Source organism: Solanum tuberosum, unplaced genomic scaffold (genome assembly GCF_000226075.1).
Source record: "Solanum tuberosum cultivar DM 1-3 516 R44 unplaced genomic scaffold, SolTub_3.0 scf01008, whole genome shotgun sequence".
In the NCBI taxonomy this organism is placed as follows: Eukaryota; Viridiplantae; Streptophyta; class Magnoliopsida; order Solanales; family Solanaceae; genus Solanum; species Solanum tuberosum.
This window is the reverse complement of record NW_006239913.1, coordinates 1-21,339: the sequence shown is the minus strand read 5'-3', so window position 1 is coordinate 21,339 and position 21,339 is coordinate 1. Positions and strand designations below refer to the sequence as shown.

At 33.0% G+C, this 21,339-nt stretch overlaps 2 protein-coding genes and 1 non-coding gene across 3 annotated transcripts; 2 read left to right on the top strand and 1 right to left on the bottom strand.

Annotated features, from left to right (window-relative positions):
* Positions 1–11,642: 11,642 nt before the first annotated feature.
* LOC107059238 (uncharacterized) lies at positions 11,643–12,479 on the bottom strand. Its single transcript, XM_015305728.1, has one exon. The coding sequence runs from the start codon at positions 12,477–12,479 to the stop codon at positions 11,643–11,645; it is 837 nt and encodes a 278-aa protein (XP_015161214.1).
* Positions 12,480–14,319: 1,840 nt separating this feature from the next.
* Positions 14,320–14,523, top strand: MIR7984C (microRNA MIR7984c). Its single transcript, NR_130355.1, has one exon. It is a non-coding gene; the product is annotated as a microRNA MIR7984c (primary transcript).
* Positions 14,524–16,115: 1,592 nt separating this feature from the next.
* Positions 16,116–18,647, top strand: LOC102580400 (serine/threonine-protein phosphatase BSL3-like). Its single transcript, XM_015305730.1, has 6 exons — positions 16,116–16,742; positions 17,831–17,891; positions 17,992–18,070; positions 18,156–18,238; positions 18,357–18,451; positions 18,528–18,647. The coding sequence occupies exons 1-6, from the start codon at positions 16,376–16,378 to the stop codon at positions 18,629–18,631; spliced, it is 789 nt and encodes a 262-aa protein (XP_015161216.1). The 5' UTR covers positions 16,116–16,375; the 3' UTR covers positions 18,632–18,647.
* The last annotated feature ends 2,692 nt before the right edge of the window (positions 18,648–21,339 follow it).

The window sequence follows — 21,339 nt, the reverse complement described above, 5'->3', positions numbered from 1 at the left end:
AGCTTGAACCCCAAATTCCTCGTTAAGGAAAAAAGAACTTCAACTATCCCACCATGACTCATATGTTTTCCAATTTTCTCATGTTTTGTTGACTTAACTGCTTTGAAAAATATTTTCCAAATCAACTTATTTTCCTCAAATTTAAGAAAAATGACTTCCCTTCAAAAATTAAAGAAAACATTTTTTAAAACTCTACTTCATCCTTAAATTACAATTTCTTTTTCTTACTCTACACATGTACCCGACCCTCCCCATCAAAAAAACTATTTTTTTGTTTAAATTTCAAATATATTTTTAGCCCTATTCCTCCAAACAAAAATATAAAAAATTTAACCTAATTTATGAAAATATTTCAATTTTTTTAAATTTCATTGTTCACACCATCCCTACCCCCAGCCACCCCCATCATTTTAAAAAAATATATAAATTTTATTTTTACGCCACCCTTACCCCCCTCCCCCCTCAATCAATTTGTTTTACAAAAAAAATATTTCAGGGTAGGAAGTCTGGGTCAAATTCTCGGTAAGATTTTAAATCAGGTCGTGTCCTAGTTCAGATGTCAAGGTTGGGTCCTAGATCGATTATCAGGATTGATTTTCGGGTAAAAAATTATTTTACTAAAGATTATTGTCTAGTCTCAAGCAAAAAATAAAAGATATTTTTTGGAAAATGTTTTTCACTAACCAACCAAACATGAGAAAATAAGTTAGAAATTCACTTGTTTTCCAAGAAAACATTTTCCTTTGTACCAAACACACCCTTGGACTTTTCTTTTAAATTTTTCCAAAGTTTATAATAATAATAATCTCATTAATTGCAATATTCCCTTTTACGAATGACTTGATAAAAGATGAGACAATTTCTTTTGTTCTTTATTCACTATTCAATCTCTTTGAAAAATCTCCTCTAATTATAAAGAAGAAAATTCATTTGATATTTGGGGATGAAAGAGTCAACTAATTAATGACTTGGGGAAGATTTTCTTAAAAAATACTATTTAGGGAAAATGGTCTGAAAAATACTTCAACTTTGGCCGAAATTGTTGTTACGATACCAAACTTTATGAAGGACCTTTTACCCCTACACTATTTAATAGTGTATTTTAAAGGTATATATGTGCCCACGTGGACACATTACTATTTATAACGATGCAATATTTATGATGTCCACGTGGAGACATATATACCTTTAAAATACACTATTAAATAGTGCAGAGGGGTAAAAGGTCCTTTCCAAAGTTCGGTATCGTAACAACAATTTCTGTCAAAGTTCGAATATATTTCAAACCTTTTTCCCTACTATTTACGTTTAATACGTCAATATCACGTAACTAAAGTAAATTATAGCATTAAACATACTTGATCAATTATGATCAATGTATAAAAGATTTCTTATGAAATTATGATATGTAAAAAAAAAATTGCCTAAAAATAAGTGGTCAATTTTGCATTAAATCTTGAAGGAAAAAAAAAAAACCATTGTACAATTACATGCTTTAATAGTTAGTTGAATAAGTAGAGTTGCACAATAACTATCGACGAAAGATAATAATTACGCAATAAATAAAGTAAGACCAAGTTCAATAATCTTGAGCACTATTTTATAAAATAAAAAAGAGAAAAAAACAAACAAAAAAAAACACCAATATAATGCATAAAAGTCATTTGATTTACGAGAATAAAAGATTGTAATTCTAAAATAAGATATGCAATTATTTTATTCAATTTTTTTTGGTAGGAAATTATTTTATTCATATTTGGTAGAATTTCTAATTAAAAGATTATCAATCATGTATTATTTTTATCACATTTCTATAGAATTAGAATTCTAAAATAATAAAATAAGTAAATTACACCTATATATATATATATATATATCTTGTTTCATGTTTACTTGACACATTCTTTAATTTTTATTTTATAAGGGACAAATTTTATTAAATTAATTTTTTAATAATATTTTAAAAATAAAGGGAGATAAGAGAGAACATTAATTAAGAGAAGTTTTTTTTATAAAAAAAGTACTTTATTATTTACGTAATTTTTTATTTTTTAAAATTCTTGTATGTAAAACACGTCAGTATTACGTAACTAAAGTAAATTATATTAAAACATAGTTGAACTCTAATGACCGATGTGTAAAATGTTTCTTATGAAATTATGATATGTAAAAGAAGTTTGCCTAAAATTAAGTGGTCAATTATGCATTAAATTTTAAAGGAAAAAAAAAACACCAATGTGCAATTACATGCTTTAATAGTTATTGACTATTGTAGTCAGTAGAGTTACACAATGACTATTGATGAAAGATAATAATTACACAATAAATAAGGTAAAACGAATTTAATAAGCCTGAACACTAATTTATTAAAAAAAAATTAAAAAAAAAAACTAAAAGGACACCAACATAATGCATAAAAACCATTTGATACCACGATGAAAGATTATAATTCTGAAAATTTCTTATCAAGAAGACTCTCAAGATCATGAAGAGATCTAAGAATGAAATCATGTATCTCAGGCGACCTTTGAATAGGAACGTCAGGCTGTTTTGACGTGGAGGCTATATCAGCAACTGGTTTCTCAGCTTTCAATTTATCATCAATTTGGGTTATCAAAGTAATAACTTTATCTAACTTATTATCAAGAGAACAAATATGTTCGCCAATGACTTTAACATAAAGACCCAAATAATTATTTTGCGAAATAATTCGATTAATCTCATTGATACTTACTGCAGCAACTTCGTTTTCAATAAAGTTTTGAAAAGCAGTAAAAGTTATACCTGTATTATTTGGTAAAATGAACGGAGCTTGAGGAGGATAAATAGATTTAATAATATTACCTGTTTCATCTTTATACGATCGTTCAAGAACATTGATGAATAACGGTAAGTAAGTGGTTATAAACCAAGGTACAAAAAACATAATATGATTATGCAGAGCACAAGTTTCATAAAACTCTTGAGAAATATTATTTAAATCTTCTTCACTATAAGTGTCAAAAAACCATGTTTTAAACCGGTTCCATTTTTTATCTGAAAATTCGTTTTGAATATATTTTCTTGCCAATGAACCTGGACTAAAATCAACCTGGTGTTCAGTCATTAAGAATAGTTAGGATTAAATTCCATTTCGGAAACAGAAGGAATATCCTTATCAGAAATATCAGATGTTTTATCATTCGTTTGAACAATATTTAAACGAGGATCAATTTTAATTTTTTGCTTTTCTTTTTCTGCAGATATAACAGTTGATAGAGTATGTAAAGAAGCAGTGCGATTTCTGGCTGGACCATAACAAGGTTCTATAGGAGAAATATGTTGGATAGCCAATCGTCTATCGGAAGCAAAAGAATGTCTATTATAAGGAATACCTTTATCATCAAACTGCATACAGATTTTTCCATCTGAATTCTGACTAATATGAGCATATTCAGAATTAGTGATAGCGTTTGCCAAATGTTCTTAGGGTATAACCAGATCTAAAATCCAAGTAGTAGGAAAATTAATTTCTTCCCATTTGATAGGTCTTCTAGTAGTGACCTTAGATCTGGCGAAATTAGTTTCTACCAAAATAATTTGATCAGATGTATCATATAATTTACATCTAGGATTCAAGGTAGCGAGTAATTTGAAATAAATTCTATATGATAAACAAATTAATTTAGAACCAACTACATAATTATAACCATGCGTTTTAACATTCAAAGTTAAAGCATCTAATATATTAGAGTCTGTTAACGATAGTTGCAGATTTGGTTGAGCATTAAAATAAACAGGACCATACGCCACTGTGGATTCTATCGAACCCATTAAAGATTGCCTAAAATTTAGATTTCTTGCATCTCGTAAAGCTGCTAAGAAAGTCTTGGGTAATCCTTTAAGAGTTAAAGGTTTAAAAGCAATCTGTACCATACCAATATGCAAAAATTTATATTGAGATCTATATAAATCAATATCACGTCTGTTTAACAAACGAATAGTCTGTTCGGACGAATTTAACGCTAAAGATTGTTCAGTTGTTTTAATCAACTGTTTGTTTGAGATTTTATCAAACCAACCATAATCATAAATAGTTCTAATATTAACTTTCGAAATAGTCCATTTGTTTAACAAATCAAGATTTTGAGGTATATCTACCTCTTCTAAACGAGTACTTTTAGTACTAGTGTCTCCTAGATCCATGATCAAAAGGGAGAAATATATCTATGCCGAAATACTTCACAACTATTTAGTATCTTCCATGAAAGTTCTTAGGCTCTGATACCAACGAAAACAGGATCTCAGAAGATGGGTGGTAGTCCGCACGGTCATCTTAAATCTAGCTTGTTAACATCCGAAACATGAGAATAATTCGAATCGAAATACATACAAATTCTTAAATAATTTAATGACTGTATGGAAGGATCTAATCCTTTTACCCAAGCAAGGGGTCTGTCCAGATTCAAATACGTATTGTTAATGAGCCCATGTGTCTAGCAGTTCTAACCGGGTATGACACGCCCTTTAACTCATTTTGCGGGATAAGACCACGGCTGGCTAGACGGAGTCACTAAGACAAAGCCATTAACTTGTTGTATTAAATCTGACTGTACCCAATATTATAAATGAATTTATGCGTATTTAGATAAAGTCTAGATCTTTCATGGTAGATACAAAAGCGAAGCTTGGTTATCCGGCATAGATATAAGTCTTTAGCCGAACATAGTTACGGCTTTAAATAGGAGAGTAATAAGGAAATAAGAAGAAGATAATACCTTAGGAACAAACAACACACTTTTATTTTCTGGCCAAAGTCCGGCAAGCTTACAATACTTCAAACTTACAAAGAGGGGAGAGAGAGAAAGTAGAGAGGAGAGTTGGTTTCTAAAACCTGCTCTTTAACAAAATAAAATGCCCTTATTTATAGATAGAAAAAGGCATCTAGGAATAGTAAAAAGAGTCCCTTATGTGGGACCTAAACAATACATTCACTGTTGGTAGTGCTTATCTTACTTGAACAGTACATCCACTGTTGGTATTACTGTTGATAGTGCTCCACTAGGTTTTGTCTCTTAGCTTTGCCAAAAGTTCTTCAGCTCTTTTCAGCGTATCTGCTGGTTCTTCTTCTTCAATTTGTTGGGCTTCATATAATAATAATAATAATAATAATAATAATAATAATAATAGTAATAGTAATAGTAATAGTAATAATAATAATAATAATCTCATTAATTGCAATATTCCCTTTTACGAATGACTTGATAAAAGATGAAACATTTTCTTTTGTTCTTTATTCCCTATTCAATCTCTTTGAAAATTCTCCTCTAATTATAAATGTTGTGTCGTAATTTTACTAACATTAGAAAAATCACCTTTTTGAAATGTTCTAAGTATAAAACACTAAAAGGAAAAAATACTTAGAAAGAGTCGCCACTTAATTTTTTAAAGAAATTAAGAAAACTTATAATTTTCAAAGATTTAAACAAAAAATCATTTGAAAATACCAAAGAGGGTTCGGGGTTCAATTTACACTTCGAGAAGGGTTTAAGCATTCGAAGTGTCCGCTAACGTGCGGTTGACCTGCGACTTGACTAAAATAATTTTTTGACTAATTCTAAAAAATGATCTAATAAAAAATAATAATTTGCAATATTTGATTAAATTAAAAAAAATAATGATTAAATAGATGACACCTTTTATTTTATTTTTATTTTTTAGATAAAAGGGACCTAAAAGAAAACATTTGAATTAAAACGCAAGTGAATAGAATTTTATCAAAACTAGATTAATTAGGACTTACTTGACTCATTTTTCTAAAATAATAATTTAATCCAAATTGGTTGATTTAAGCATGAAACCATTTTAAATTAATTGAAGAATTAAAGTTTCGACTAACCTTTTTGAGAAAAATGACTAACTAGAAAGAGAACATTTTTTAGTTAATTTGAGAAAAAATACTTTAACTTAAAAACCACTTTAAAAATAAAATGTGATCAAGTGAAGAGGCCTTAAAACATATCTTTTTAAGAACAAAGATTTAACTTAATTAAAATACAAAATTCGACCAATATTTAATTAATAAAATAAATGACCTTAACAAAAAAAAAAAAAAGTATTCAAAGCAAACCAACACAAAGAAAGTAACTCGTCTTTTGGGGAATCTAATTAAGTTAATTAAAAATTATAAAGTTAGAGTTAAACAACAAACAATAAATAATCATAATTAAATAATTAAAGAGTAAGGGAGAAATGAATTCGGGCCTCCTTTTGGGCCAAATTCGTTGCTACTTTTGGGGTTTAACCCAATTCCCGTTTTTGTATACATATGTTGTATATCAGTGTATATCGGATGTATACAACCCATTTTTCTGCTTTCTGAAACCTGTACGTCAACTCCAAAGACTTGTTCTTCGATTTCTCAAGGTTGACTGACTCGATAAAAGAATTTTGGGCCTTTATGGCCCTCTCAAAATGAGAAGGGAGGAAAGACGGGAGCCCATGAGACTCATCCGAGGGAGTTCATGCAAGAAAAGAAGGGTAAAGATTAGTATAAGACTTAATTCTAAAAAATGGCAATTATTTTAATATTAGATCATAATCTGTTGCCAAGCTCATTTGATCAATTTTTAATTGGAACCGGATAAACTTAAACTTGCAAAACGATGTTCACACTTGACCCCTAGTGACAGACAAGAACATCACAATATTTGTTCCAGACATAATTAACATACATCCAACAATTGATTTACCACTAATAGTCGCAATAGTAATAACTTCATTTGTAAAGAAAAAATAAAATAAAATAAAATAATAATAACAAATAACTGATGGCCATTAGAACTAATAACTTTATATAATTACTTTGGGACCAATTCTAGGAATATGACAGATACTTAGCAACATTAACCACTTAGATACACATTTCAAACACATAAAGGAATCATTATCAATTAACACCACATTTAGACAAATTATAGTCACTGTAACCTCTAAACTTCACCAAGGAAATTTCCAAGAATAGGCAAAAATAGACACAATCATGAAATACTAGTATTGAGAGATGATTAGCTTTATGAGAAAAAAAAAATCTATTTTATTTCAAATGAAAACAAAACACATATAAGATAACTTCTACGTGATAAAAGGATTCATATAACTAGCATTAAATTGGAAACAAAATAAAATGGCTAATAACTTCATCCCAAAATTTTCATGAATAAATTGATCAAACAATATTCACGCGCAACATCAGAAACTACAAAATGTTAAGGCATAGAATGGGTAAGTAATCTTAACAGCTACGAACCAGATTAAACAGGAAGTTATAACGGACTTAAATTGCTAGTTGAAAACTTGATATAACATGAACAACATTTCAGCCAAACCAAAACAGAGATTCAATATGTTACTTCATGAGATTAGGCTAACCTTATCGAAAATCTGCAATAATAAATCGAAATGACAGAAGAGATAATCGAAAATCCCAAAGAAACAGCGAAGAAGAACAGAACTGCACAACCAACACATTCGATTTGAAGCCAAGTGAACGTCAAACCGTTTTAGAAAAAACGAGGTAGAGATTCAAATAATCACATAGATGTAAACAATATCACCAACATGAATCAAAGAAAACTTTATTGATTTTGGATTCGAACTTGCTGTCCGAAACCTCACAAGAAAAAACAAGATTATGGACGAACTAACGAAAGAACCAAACACTCTTGTTAACAATCCTCGCAACAAGTATCGAACACACACAATATGCTACATTGAAACGGAATACAAAAAGAAGCGATGATACTAACTACAAAACGGCAAAATTTGTAGTTCGATAGTTAGACTGAGCCATAATCTTGGAAAAGAAGAGAAAACAATATATTTTGCTGAAGTAATTTTCTTTATTCACAATCCGATATATATACAGCTTAATACAAATCAATCTAGCCTAGCTTTAGGTAAGAAATCGTGATCCCCAATTAATGGGATTCGATCTACTAATATGGAAACTGAATATACAAGAATATATGTACAAGATATGTATTTCTCAACACTCCCCCTCAAGTTGGAGAGTGAATATCATGAACTCCCAACTTGTTGCGCAATGTTACAAATTGATCTTTTCCCAAAGCCTTTGTAAAGATGTCTGCTAATTGAAAGTGTGTAGGAACATATGAAGGACTTATCAGTTTTGCTTGCAACTTTTCTCGAACTATGTGACAGTCTAAATCAATATGTTTTGTTCGCTCATGAAAGACTGGATTCGCTGCAATATGTAAGGCAGCTTGATTGTCACAAAATAGTTTTGCAGGAGTCACATTTGAGATCCTTAAGTCTTGAAGTATATAGCTTAACCATGTAAGTTCTAAACAAGTGTTCGCCATAGCTCGATACTCCGCCTCTGCTGATGATCTAGAAACAACTAATTGCTTCTTTGATTTCCATGAGATAAGTGAATTTCCAAGAAAAATACAGTATCCTGTGACGGACCTTCTTGTGGCTCGACAACTACCCCAATCTGAATCACAAAAGGCCTTTAAAATAAGATTGTTTGTGGAAGGAAATAACAAACCTTGACCAGGAGTACCCTTGATATACTTGAGAATTCGCACAGCAGCATCCCAATGAGATTTTCTAGGCTCTTGCATAAATTGGCTAAGTGTCCGAACAGAATAGACAATGTCAGGCCTTGTGACGGTGAGATAAATCAATCTACCAACTAGTCTTCTGTATTTTGTTGGATCATTCAGTATAATTCCATCTGTAGAAGTAAGCTTCAAATTTTGTTCCATTGGAAACTTTTCAGGCCTTGCTCCTAAGATTCCTGAATCTTGCAAAATGTCTATTGCATATTTTCTCTGAGACATAAAGATGCCCTTTTTTGAACGAGAAAACTCAATACCTAAAAAATACTTCAACTCTCCAAGATCTTTAATGCGGAAGCGTTTGAGAAGAAACCTTTTGATGCGTTCAATTTCTTGAAGATCATTTCCTGTGAGAAGTATGTCGTCAACATAGATAAGTATTGCTGTGAATGATGAACCTTTCGCCTTGGTGAAAAAGGAATAATCAGCCTTTGATTGTTGAAAACCAGCTTTACGGATAGCTTCTGAAAATGTGAGAAACCAATTTCTCGATGATTGCTTAAGACCATACAAGGATTTGTGAAGCCGGCATACAGTGTTCTCCCCCTGTCGGCGCAGACCTGGTGGAGGTTCCATGTACACCTCTTCATGTAGGGCTCCGTGAAGAAAAGCATTTTGGACATCCAATTGAGAAGCGAACCAATTTCTAGCAGAAAGAACTGCAAGTAGACAACGAAATGTCGTGAGTTTTGTTGTTGGAGAAAAAGTTTCTTGATAGTCGACTCCCTCAATCTGAGTATATCCCTTTGCGACAAGACGAGCCTTATAACGCTCAATCGTTCCATCTGATTTGTATTTTATTTTATAAACCCATTTGCATTCAATGGGTTTCTGACCAACAGGGAGTGGAACTAAGCTCCAAGTCTTGTTATCTTTTAATGCTTCTAATTCAGCATTCATGGCTTGTCGCCAATGTGGATCAAGAACAACCTGAGCATATGATGAAGGTTTTGTGTGACTTGTAATGTTAGCTAGGAAAATGCAATGTGCTGAAGATATGCGAGAGTAAGAAAGATAATGAGAAAGAGGATATCGAGTACCTGATGTTGGACTTGGCATAGCAGAAGATTGATTGGCTTGAGCTGGCAATATGTAGTCTTTATGCCATTCAGAAGTTTTTTTTAGACGAGCAGATTGTCTTAAAAGAGGAGATGAAGGAACCACAACCTCCGAAATGACTGGAATAGATTCAAGAGTTTCATCAGACGTCGGATTTTGAACGAGTTGGTTGGGATTGGCAAGATTATCATCTGTTATATTTTCTAAAGACGTCCTCTATAATTCTGGGTTCATGAGATTCTACTCTCCGGATAGATTGTGGTTGAGGAGATGAGACATCTTTTATGACAGATGATGGAGAGGACCAATTGTCAAATATACTAGAAGAGGATTGAGGTGAGAATGAGGTCGAAGTTGGTGTAACTGAACTAAAAGGGAAGATTGTTTCAGAAAATTTGATATCACGACTTACAAAAAATCGTTTGGTTTCCAGATCATAAAGCTTATAGCCTTTTTGACCAGTAGGATAACCAACAAAGATGGAGCGTTTGGCTCGAGAATCAAACTTTTGTTTATGTTTAACAACAGTAGCATAACACTAACAACCAAAAACTTTTAGGTGACTAAGGGATGGTGGTTTATGATATAGCAATTCATAAGGAGACTTAGAATGTAACAATGGAGTTGGTAATCGGTTAATAATATAGACAGCAGTCAAAACACATTCACCCCAAAAGGTGATTGGCAAGTGAGCTTGAAAACGTAAAGCTGGTGCAACATTTAAAATATGACGATGTTTGCGTTCAACTACCCCATTTTGTTGTGGAGTGAAAACACAAGTTCGTTGGTATTTAATTCCATGAGAGTGAAAAAATGATTTCATTGGTTCAAATTCTTTTCCATTGTCTGTCCTAATTTTCTTAATTGAGGCATGGAATTGGTTTTTAGTAAATGATATAAAGGATTGCAAAATATGAGAAGTTTCAGACTTGTATTTCATAAAAAATAACCAAGTACATCTTGTAAAATCATCTACGATAGTAAGAAAGAAACGAGCCCCTGAATCAGTAGGTACTCGATGTGGACCCCAAACATCGCAATGTAATAAGTCAAATGGAGAATGAGTAGATATGTTACTTAACGGAAATGCAAGACGTGTCTGTTTAGCCAGAGGACAAACATCACAATTATTATCAAAGGAAACATTACGAAAAGGTAATAATGGAGCAATTAATCTAAGGCGAGAAGGTGATGGGTGTCCTAGACGCATGTGCCATAAATCTTTTGGTTGTGAAACTTAATGAGAAATGGGTGGTTTCTGTACTGATGACATGTAATAAAGACCAGCATGATGTTTACCCGAGCCAATCATCTTCCCCGTAGCCAAGTCCTGTAATACAAAAAAAGTGGGAAACATAAGGGCACAACAATTTAAGTCATTAGTGAGTTTGCTAACAGACATTAAATTTAATCGAAAAGAGGGAACATGTAAAACATTGTTTAAGGTAATATCTGAGTTAAAAGGTATTGTTCCAGTGGAATGAATTGATACAGGTGACCCATTGGGTAAATTGACAATGGGTATAGATGGAGATTTTGTTTGAGTAAAGAATGTGGAATCGGAAGTAATGTGATCAGTTGCTCCGCTGTCCAAGATCCATGGCCTAGTGAATGCAGAATTAATTGAAACATTATGAAAAAGAGATAGACCTGCTGCATTTGCATAGGCATCGCTATTACCGGCAGAATTATTCTTTTGCGTGAACAAACTTACTGCCTGAGCAATCTGTTGGAGTTGTTCTGCTGAAAATCCATGTGAACCATTGGAATCTTGCGAGTGAATCTCATTCTTAGATTGATGAGTGTCTATTACATTAGCAACATGAGAAGGATTACCCTGAGATCCGCGTTGTTGTCGATTATTTTGGCTTCCTGAGTTGTTGGGAGACCAAGTGCCATTTTTAAACTTACATCTATCCTCTGTATGACCTTTTCTATTACAATGCTTGCAATGAAATTTCAGAGTGCGGCAATTCTCAATTGTGTGTCCTTCTCGATTGCAATGCTCACAATGCTTATCCTGGATTTATTGAAAAAACTATTGGTACGCCTTTGAACTGCAGCCGCAATAGAGAAACTTTCTGTTGATTCCGACGTCATTTGTCTCTGTGTTTCTTCTTGAATAACAAGTGAATATGCTTGGCGTACATTAGGTAGGGGAGACATCATGAGAATATTAGATCGAACAACATTATAGATATCATTAAGACCCATTAGAAATTGCATTACACGGTCTTCTTCAATTTGATCGGTGTGTGCTTTAATTTGATTGCAAGTGGGAAATGTTCGAAATGTATCTAACTCATCCCAAAGACCTTTGAGTTTTGTGAAATAGGAAGAAATGTTCATGTTACCTTGTGAGAGTGAAGCCAATGATTTTTGAATCTGATATATTGCTGGTGCATTCTTTTGAGAAAATTGATCTTTAAGATCTTGCCATACTTGGTGAGCCGTCTTGGCATGGATGACTCCTTTAGCTAGATCCGGTTCCACCGAGTGAGCAAGCCATGATAAAATCATACTATTGCATTGATTCCACAACGCATACTCTGTTGGCTTATCTATTTCCGATGGCGGTTCAATTGATCCATCAATAAACGATAGTTTGTTTTTGGCTGTGAGAGCATGTATCATTGATTTGCTCCAGGATGGATAATTGATCCCATTCAACTTGATTGGAACAAGCATGAGGTTGGGATGGTCTGAATGTTGAAGAAAATATGGATTTGATGAATTCATATCGTTACTCTTATTGCTAGTGTTTGGACTTTTGGATTGATCAAGCTCTGATACCATCTTGGAAAAGAAGAGAAAACAATATATTTTGCTGAAGTAATTTTCTTTATTCACAATCCGATATATATACAGCTTAATACAAATCAATCTAGCCTAGCTTTAGGTAAGAAATCGTGATCCCCAATTAATGGGATTCGATCTACTAATATGGAAACTGAATATACAAGAATATATGTACAAGATATGTATTTCTCAACACATAACATCCCCCAAGAACATATGTATCACATTTTTATCACCAACCAAGTAGCATCTAATGACAAACAACCATAGAATAAAGACTTTCCGATATCGAAAACGTCACATTGAACTAGGAAAAAAGATAAAAAAAAATGTTATCGAGAGAGGAGCGTTTACCTTTCTCTGGGCAGCAACTAGGACAGCAACGAGCAGAACGGTCTTTCACCACACGAAATCCGAACACGAACAATAGCTGCAAGAATATCAGCTCCAAAACACTAAAACTGATCCCTCCCCTGTTTTTCTTGAACTGTATTTAATAGGTATTAGGTATTTATTTAATTTTCTTTTTTGATACCCTTAGTAAGGAAAATTTCCAACTCCCAAAAAAATTCCCCCTAAACCGAAAGCAAAGATGGATCTTTATAGGAGAAAATCAATTCGATTAGAGGGGAAACAGATTAAAATTTGAATTTCAAATCCCCTTTTTCCCGAAAACAGTAGAAAGGATGGGGCTTTCTACAAAAGAGAATGAGGAGACGGGGTGAGTATGGGCGCTGCAGGGTAGTTGGACGAGACTTCCGGATTTGTTGGGATTTCCGAATTGCGTCTGGAAGAAGAAGAAGTGGGGTCGGGTCGGATTGCTTCTAGGTTCTAGCGATGAAGGAGAAGGCGTCATTTCGTTTGCTATATTTGGGACTGCTGTACGTATGTCTTTGTTGTTGTGAGAATTGGGTATGTATTATAATTGGCTTTCTTTTGGTGGGCTGGAATGTGGTTGCTGTATGGTATTGCTGTGTATTGTTGGGCTGGGAAATGGGATTGGAAATGGCCCAAAATTGGCCTATTGAATTGGGTAAGCAATTGACTAAAATTGTTATTAAATAATAGTCAAATGGATTTCAATTATAGCCGAATATAATTTAATTGGTGAATTCGGCTAAAATTCAAACAAGATGAGTTAATATAAATTAATTAATGAGCTTCTTAATCTTAACGGAAAAAAAAATAATTAACTTAATTATAAACTAATTAATTCAATTATAAAACTAATTAACTCGAAATTATAACTATAACTTAAAGTAAATTAATAGAATATTTAACTAAAATGTAAAATCTTTTGTGATAATTTTCAAATATTTATAAAATAGCGTGATTGCAAAAATATACATACTTATTATTAAAAATGATAAAATTACTTTAAAAATAACTTGAAAATATTTTGAATTTCGTAAAACTCATTAATTCAAAATTATAACCATTCCTAATATTTAAAATATAAGATCTTTTTTTTTTTAGACGATTTTTGAATAATCATAAGATATACTAATCATATACATAATTATGTAAAACATACATATCATCTAAAAATTATGAAAAGTGACAAAACTATTTTAAAAAATCTTGCAAACTATACTATTATTTTTGGAAATTCTATAAAACTAATTATTTTAAAATCGTTTTGAAATTGAAGAAGCTCAAAAATTAATTTTATATTGTGGAGGGTCAAAATTGGGTGTCAACAACAAAGAAGAAAATTCATTTGATATTTGGGGATGAAAGAGTCAACTAATTAATGACTTGGGGAAGATTTTCTTAAAATTTACTATTTAGGGAAAATGGTCTGAAAAATACTTCAACTGTGGCCGAAATTGTTGTTACGATACCAAACTTTATGAAGGACCTTTTATTCCCTGCACTATTTAATAGTGTATTTTAAAGGTATATATGTGCCCACGTAGACATCATAAAAATTGCATCATTATAAATAGTAATGTATCCACGTGGGCACATATATACCTTTAAAATACACTATTAAATAGTGCAGGGAATAAAAGGTCCTTCATAAAGTTTGGTATCGTAACAACAATTTCGGCCACAGTTGAAGTATTTTTCAGACCATTGTTTGATATCGTAACAACAATTTCGGTCAAAGTTCGGATATATTTCAGACCTTTTTTCCTACTATTTACTTTTAATACGCCAATATCACGCAACTAAAGTAAATTATAGCATTAAACATACTTGATCAATTATGATCAATGTATAAAAGATTTCTATAGAATTAGAATTCTAAAATAATAAAATAAGTAAATTACACCTATATACATATATATATATATATATATATATATATATCTTGTTTCATGTTTATTTGACACATTCTTTAATTTTTATTTTATAAGGGACAAATTTTATTAAATTAATTTTTAATAATATTTTAAAAATAAAGGGAGATAAGAGAGAACATTAATTAAGAGAAGTTTTTCAAAAAAAAAAAAAACTTTATTATTTACGTAATTTTTTATTTTTTAAAATTTCTTGTATGTAAAACACGTCAGTATTACGTAACTAAAGTAAATTATATTAAAACATAGTTGAACTATAATGACCGATGTGTAAAACGTTTCTTATGATATTATGATATGTAAAAGAAATTTGCCTAAAATTAAGTGGTCGATTATGCATTAAATTTTAAAGGAAAAAAAAACACCAATGTGCAATTACATGCTTTAATAGTTATTGACTATTGTAGTTAGTAGAGTTACACAATGACTATTGATGAAAGACAATAATTACACAATAAATAAGGTAAAACGAATTTAATAAGCCTGAACACTAATGTATTAAAATAGAATTAAAAAAAAAACTAAAAGGACACCAACATAATGCATAAAAACCATTTGATACCCCGATGAAAGATTATAATTCTGAAATAAGATATACAATTATTTTATTCACATTTGCTAAAATTTCTAATTATAAGATTAAGGGATAATAGTCTGAAAAATACTTCAAATTTGGTTGAAAGTGCTATTACGATACCAAATTTTGGAAAATATCTTTTACCCCATGTACTATTTAATAGTGTATTTTAAAGGTATATATATGCCTACGTGGACATCATAAATATTTCATCATTTTAAATAGTATGTGTCCATGTGATCACATATATACCTTTAAAATACACTATTAAATAGTTCAAGGGGTAAAAGGCCCTCCATAAAATTTGGTATCGTAACAACAATTTTGGCCAAAAGTTGAAGTATTTTTCAGATCCTTTTCCCTAAGATTAACAATCATGTATTATTTTTATCACATTTATGTAGAATTAGAATTTACAAATAAAATAAGTAAATTACACTTTTACCCTATTTTAAAAGGTTTTTTCCTCAATTTTTTAAAAGCCAAAATTAATATATATATATAAATTTAAATAAACATATTTTATACTCCCTTGTTCCATGTTACATATTCCTTAATTTTTATTTTATAAAGAATATATTTTATTTATTTTTTAATTTAAGAACCAATAAGATTGTGTAAATATTTATTTCTACTATATTATGGCATTTAATTCAATGAAATGAACCAAATTTGAATTATGTAACTTGTTTGTAAACCAAACAACCCCTTAAATAGACAGCGCCGTTATTTCATCAAATAATCATCGGATTCTCAGTAGAGAGAGAGTGTTTTGGAGAGAGAAAGTGTATGTATTGGTATATATATAGAGAGAGAGCTGTAGAGAGAGAAAGTATATGTATTGGCAGAGAGAGAAAGATATAGAGTTTTGACAGAGAGAGAGATTTTTAGAGAGAGAAAGTGTATGTATTGGTAGAGAGAGAGAATTTATCGGAAAATCCCTGCATTTGAATCGGAGGATCTGAAATTAGGGTTTCTAATTGCAATCGTATCGAATTGAATTTTCAGATATGGACTTAGATTCTTCAATGGCGCCTGAAGCCGATCAGGATCCGACGGTTCAGAATAACGGCCCAACATTGGTGAACAAGTCATCAACCGCCGGAGAATCGGCTCCGGTTGAGACTCCTACTGCTACTACGGTGGCTGGGCCGAGGTGTGCTCCGACTTATACGGCGGTGCAGTCTGTTATAGAGAAGAAGGAAGATGGTCCCGGGCCGAGGTGTGGACATACATTAACAGCGGTTCCAGCTGTTGGAGAGGAGGGAAGTCCGAACTATATTGGTCCTAGGTTGATTCTCTTTGGTGGTGCTACTGCGCTTGAGGGGAATTCTGCTGCTGCAGCAGCTCCTTCTTCTCCTGGAGGTGCTGGAATTCGTAAGTTCCCTCATTGAATACTGGATTTTCTTGTTTCCTTATTGAATTTGAGATGCTGGTGTTTTTGAGTTGATTGAGACTTTTAGATGAGATGCTCACACCATTTAACATTCTCTTTATCTTAGTAGGTTAAGTAGGAAGTAAACATAGATTGTCTCCATTTGCTAAGTGAACCTCTACTCTTTCTCTTTGATTGAATTGCTTACTAATGCTTTTGTTTTGTATTGACCTTGCATATTCAGCTTGGCCAGAGAATCCCTTCACAAAATTATAGATGTTTTATGGTATTCTATTAAAAAGTTAAATATTAATGTGTGTTGTTGCTTTGAGAGTCAAGTTTCAGAATTTGCGCAAGCTCATTTAAGTCTGTTGTCACAACTTACTGTGTTTCCCATTTGAGGCTGTAGATGCATTATGTGCACGTTTCTTACATATATATAGTATACATAAGTGAGTTTTCCACGGACAACGTTTAGGAAATATGAAATGGAAATCCTTTTTGGATTGTTTTTCAGTTTTTGGATCAAAATAATTGTGCATGAAACAAATCAAGGTTTAAGGATAGTGTTTTGGCGTTATCTTATCAACAAAGGTTGATACAATGCAACTATAGTGTTTTAATAATATCTTTGATTATTAAAGGTTGATGACGGTGTCTTGTTGTTGACTGAAACATTTCATATGGGTAAGAGTTGGGATATTTGTAGAAGAAGTGACTTCTGTTCATAAACAACAGTTTATTGGAGAGATCAATTTTTACGATTCAAAGTAACCTAAGAATTGAAAATGATTTAATCAAAGAACATTTTCCCTGCATTTCTAGAAGAGAATTTCGGCCATACCAAACACATGCACCCTTATTGGTTGTTATCTCGAAGAACCTTCATGGAACACAAGAAGAGGAGGCTTCTCTGGAACTAGTTCTGTTTACCATATAAAGAGTGAAATCTGGTTAATCTAGAATAATCAGTTGATAGAGGGGGTTTGTCATTCCTCTTAAGTAGAGAAGCATGCCTTGATTGATAGTAAAACTGAAATAGGGACATTTTTAAGTTAAACTAACAATTTAGCTATCCATCTGATTTCAGGCTTAGCAGGGGCTACTGCTGATGTGCACTCTTATGATGTTCTGACAAATAAATGGTCTAGGTAAGTCTTGATTGTGAGTCCGTCCGTGATCTGCTAAATTCAGTTTTGTGCTTTTCACAGAAAGGTTGAAATGTGGTTCTGTTTCTTGATGAAATCATAGGATCACACCAATTGGAGAGCCACCGACGCCGAGGGCAGCTCATGTTGCTACAGCTGTTGGAACTATGGTTGTCATTCAGGTTTGTATACTGACATCATGTTGTTTTCCTTGTGCTTGATCATCTACCTCATCATGTTTAAGATGCCTATTTTGATCCATCCCAGGGTGGAATTGGTCCAGCTGGTTTGTCAGCTGAGGATCTTCACGTTCTGGACCTTACACAACAACATCGACCAAGATGGCACAGGTTATGACTTGAAATAACTGTAGTTGTCATTGAACTTGTATGCTGTTGACTAGTGAAAATGTATTTAAATACTGACATACTTGTATTACAACTACTGAAATAATTTTTGTCATTTTAGGGTTGTGGTCCAAGGACCTGGTCCAGGGCCTCGTTATGGACATGTCATGGCTTTGGTAGGGCAAAGATATCTCATGGCAATTGGTGGAAATGATGGTTAGTAATAAAGAGGCTTCACCATTGTAAGCAATGATATCAGTCAGAAAATCATAACATGGTCCATTGTTTTCAGGAAAACGACCTCTAGCAGATGTTTGGGCTTTGGACACTGCTGCAAAACCATATGAATGGCGAAAATTGGAACCAGAGGGTGAAGGCCCTCCTCCTTGCATGTAAATTTCATGAGATCCCTCTCTCTCTTTCTTTTCAGGATTCACTTTATTTCACTTGTTGCTTCATTGCAAGCATTTCATGATTTCTATTGTTTTGTGCTTTAGATGGTGGAAAATCTCAATATTATGTCTATTTGAAACTGTAATTTATCCCTACAAATAATAAAGTGATATGAAAATGCAGTATATGCACCAAATGGTGGCAAACGTCATTAACGGGTTGATTAACTTACGAAGTCTATCTATATGATTGTTGATTTTAAGAATGTATTACTCTATTTCCTTTGTGGGTATCCACTTTTCTAGTCTATGAATTATCTACACTTGAGTGCAGTGCCATTGATAGTTAGTGTACCTTAAATGAACTGAATGCACTTCTCATTCTGGCCAATATTGTTGCATAGCATTAGAACAATAAGGAGTCCAAGTCGGAAGGCTGGTCTTCCAAATTTGCAGGATTATTTAGTGTGGTGTTATGTAGTTTAACTACTGCACCTGCAATGGGCCAATTATTTTCTTAATGATCTGGTTGTTTCCAGATTTCTCCTTTTTTTGTTTTGTTTTTCGTCTATTGTGTGGAGAATCATGTTGCATCATGCTAGAATGAAGTTTCAAGTCTGAAGGCTGGGCTTCCAAAAATTGCAAGAGAAATTTAATGTGGTATTATGTAGTTCCAGTTACAATGAGCTGATGTGCAAACATGATATATTTTCTTGTTTTAGCTAGGGGTATCAAATATGCACGGTGGAATGGATTTGGGTGGATCAAAATGGGTTGAGTCAATAAATGGTTGGGCTGAAATTAGCCCAGAAGTTACTTGGGATGAAATGAGCGAAAAATGGGTTGGGTCATGACCAGCCCAACTTGACCCAATTTTTAAGGCTTTTTGAATGCTAATTAAAAAGAATGCTCTAATTAAAAACAATGTTCTTCCGCTTCTAGTAGATGGGTTTTAAGTTATCATCTTACTTAATTTTGTTCTATATCATTTTGAATCATTATGGAAAATATGAGTACTATTACACACAAGAAATATCCAAATTTACCCTCTTCTATTGGAAATAATTTATAATTACACCCATTTCTATTTTCGGGTCACCATTATTATTGTTATTACCATATCGTTTCGTATTAGTCCTGAATTCATGCAAAGCGACATGAAATATATGGAGCTAGGGAGATACATATGGAGGCTATAGGAAGTTGTGGGGGGATAGTAGTGTTATGGGATAAAAGGAAATGATTGGGTGAATTGGTTGACAGTGGTGACCAAATGATTACATGTAAATTTGTCGGCATTAACCAAGACCTCACCTGGTATCTGAGTGTGGTTTACGCTGAGTGTGGAAGAACCGAAAGGAGGAATCTTTGGCTGGAATTATCTGCTATTAGAAGTCAGTGTGATAGGCCTTGGGTCGTATGTGAGGATTTTAATGTTACTAGATACCCAACTGAGAGGACAAATGGAAATAGAATCACAGGTGCAATGGCTGAATTTTCGAAATGGATTAATGAGATGGATTGTTTGACCCTCCTTTATTTGGAGGATCTTACACCTGGAGGAGGGGAGAAAATCATATGAGTGCTTCTAGAATTGATAGATTTCTGTTTTGTTCCCAATGGGAGGAGCTTTTCCTTCAGATCAAACAAAATCTTCTTCCCAGTGTTGGATCTGATCATAGACCTATCATGCTTGTTTGTGGGGATTGGAAAATTAAGAAGTCCTATTTCAAATTTGAGCAGTGGTGGTTAGGTGTGGATGGTTTTAAAGATAAGGTGCAGGTTTTGTGGGCTTCTTTTCAGGTCAGTGGCACCCCTGCTTTCATTTTAGCCACTAAACTGAAGCTTTTAAAAGACAAACTGAAGGAGTGGAACAGGGAAAATAATGTCAGTTGGAGGAAAAAGAAATAGGAAATCTTGAATGAAATCTCAATGCTAGAGAACACTCAAGATCAGAGGATGCTCACTGAGGACGAACTGGTCCAAAAAGTCCAATTATTTTTGGACTTTGAGAAGGTGGCTAGAAATGAGGAGATAGCTTGGAGGCAAAGGTCCAGAGTTCAATGGTTAAAAAGTGGAGATAAGAACACTAAATATTTCCACAGGATTGCCACATCACACAAGAGGTTCAATGCTATTGACTCTCTAGAAGTGGAGGGTGAAACATTACTGATCCTGCAGTGATAAAAGAGAACATTCAGAACTTCTATCAAAACCTATACAAGGAATCGGAAAATTGGAGACCTGACTTTAACCTCCATGAGGCTCCAGGAATTACCAATGAGGAACAAGAATGGTTGCAAAGGCAATTTGAAGAGGAGGAAGTTCTTAACAGTATCAAGCTCTGTGCCAGTGACAAGGCACCTGGCCCGGATGGATACCCTATGTGTTTCTACCAGTGTTTCTGGGAGGTCCTGAAGGAAGATATCATGAACACTTTTGCAACATTTTCATTCTCACCAGGTCTTTGATTGAAGTTTCAATGCGACTTATGTGGCTCTCATTCCCAAGAAAATTGGAGCTGCTGCATTAAGGGATTATAGACCTATCAGTCTCATCAGTGGGGTCTATAAAATCATTGCCAAAGTGCTGACAGAAAGGTTGAAAAGGGTAGTAAATAAATTGGTGAACACTCATCAGATCGCCTTTAGTAAAGGAAGACAGATTATGGACGCTGCTCTTATAGCCAATGAATGTGTGGATACTAGATTG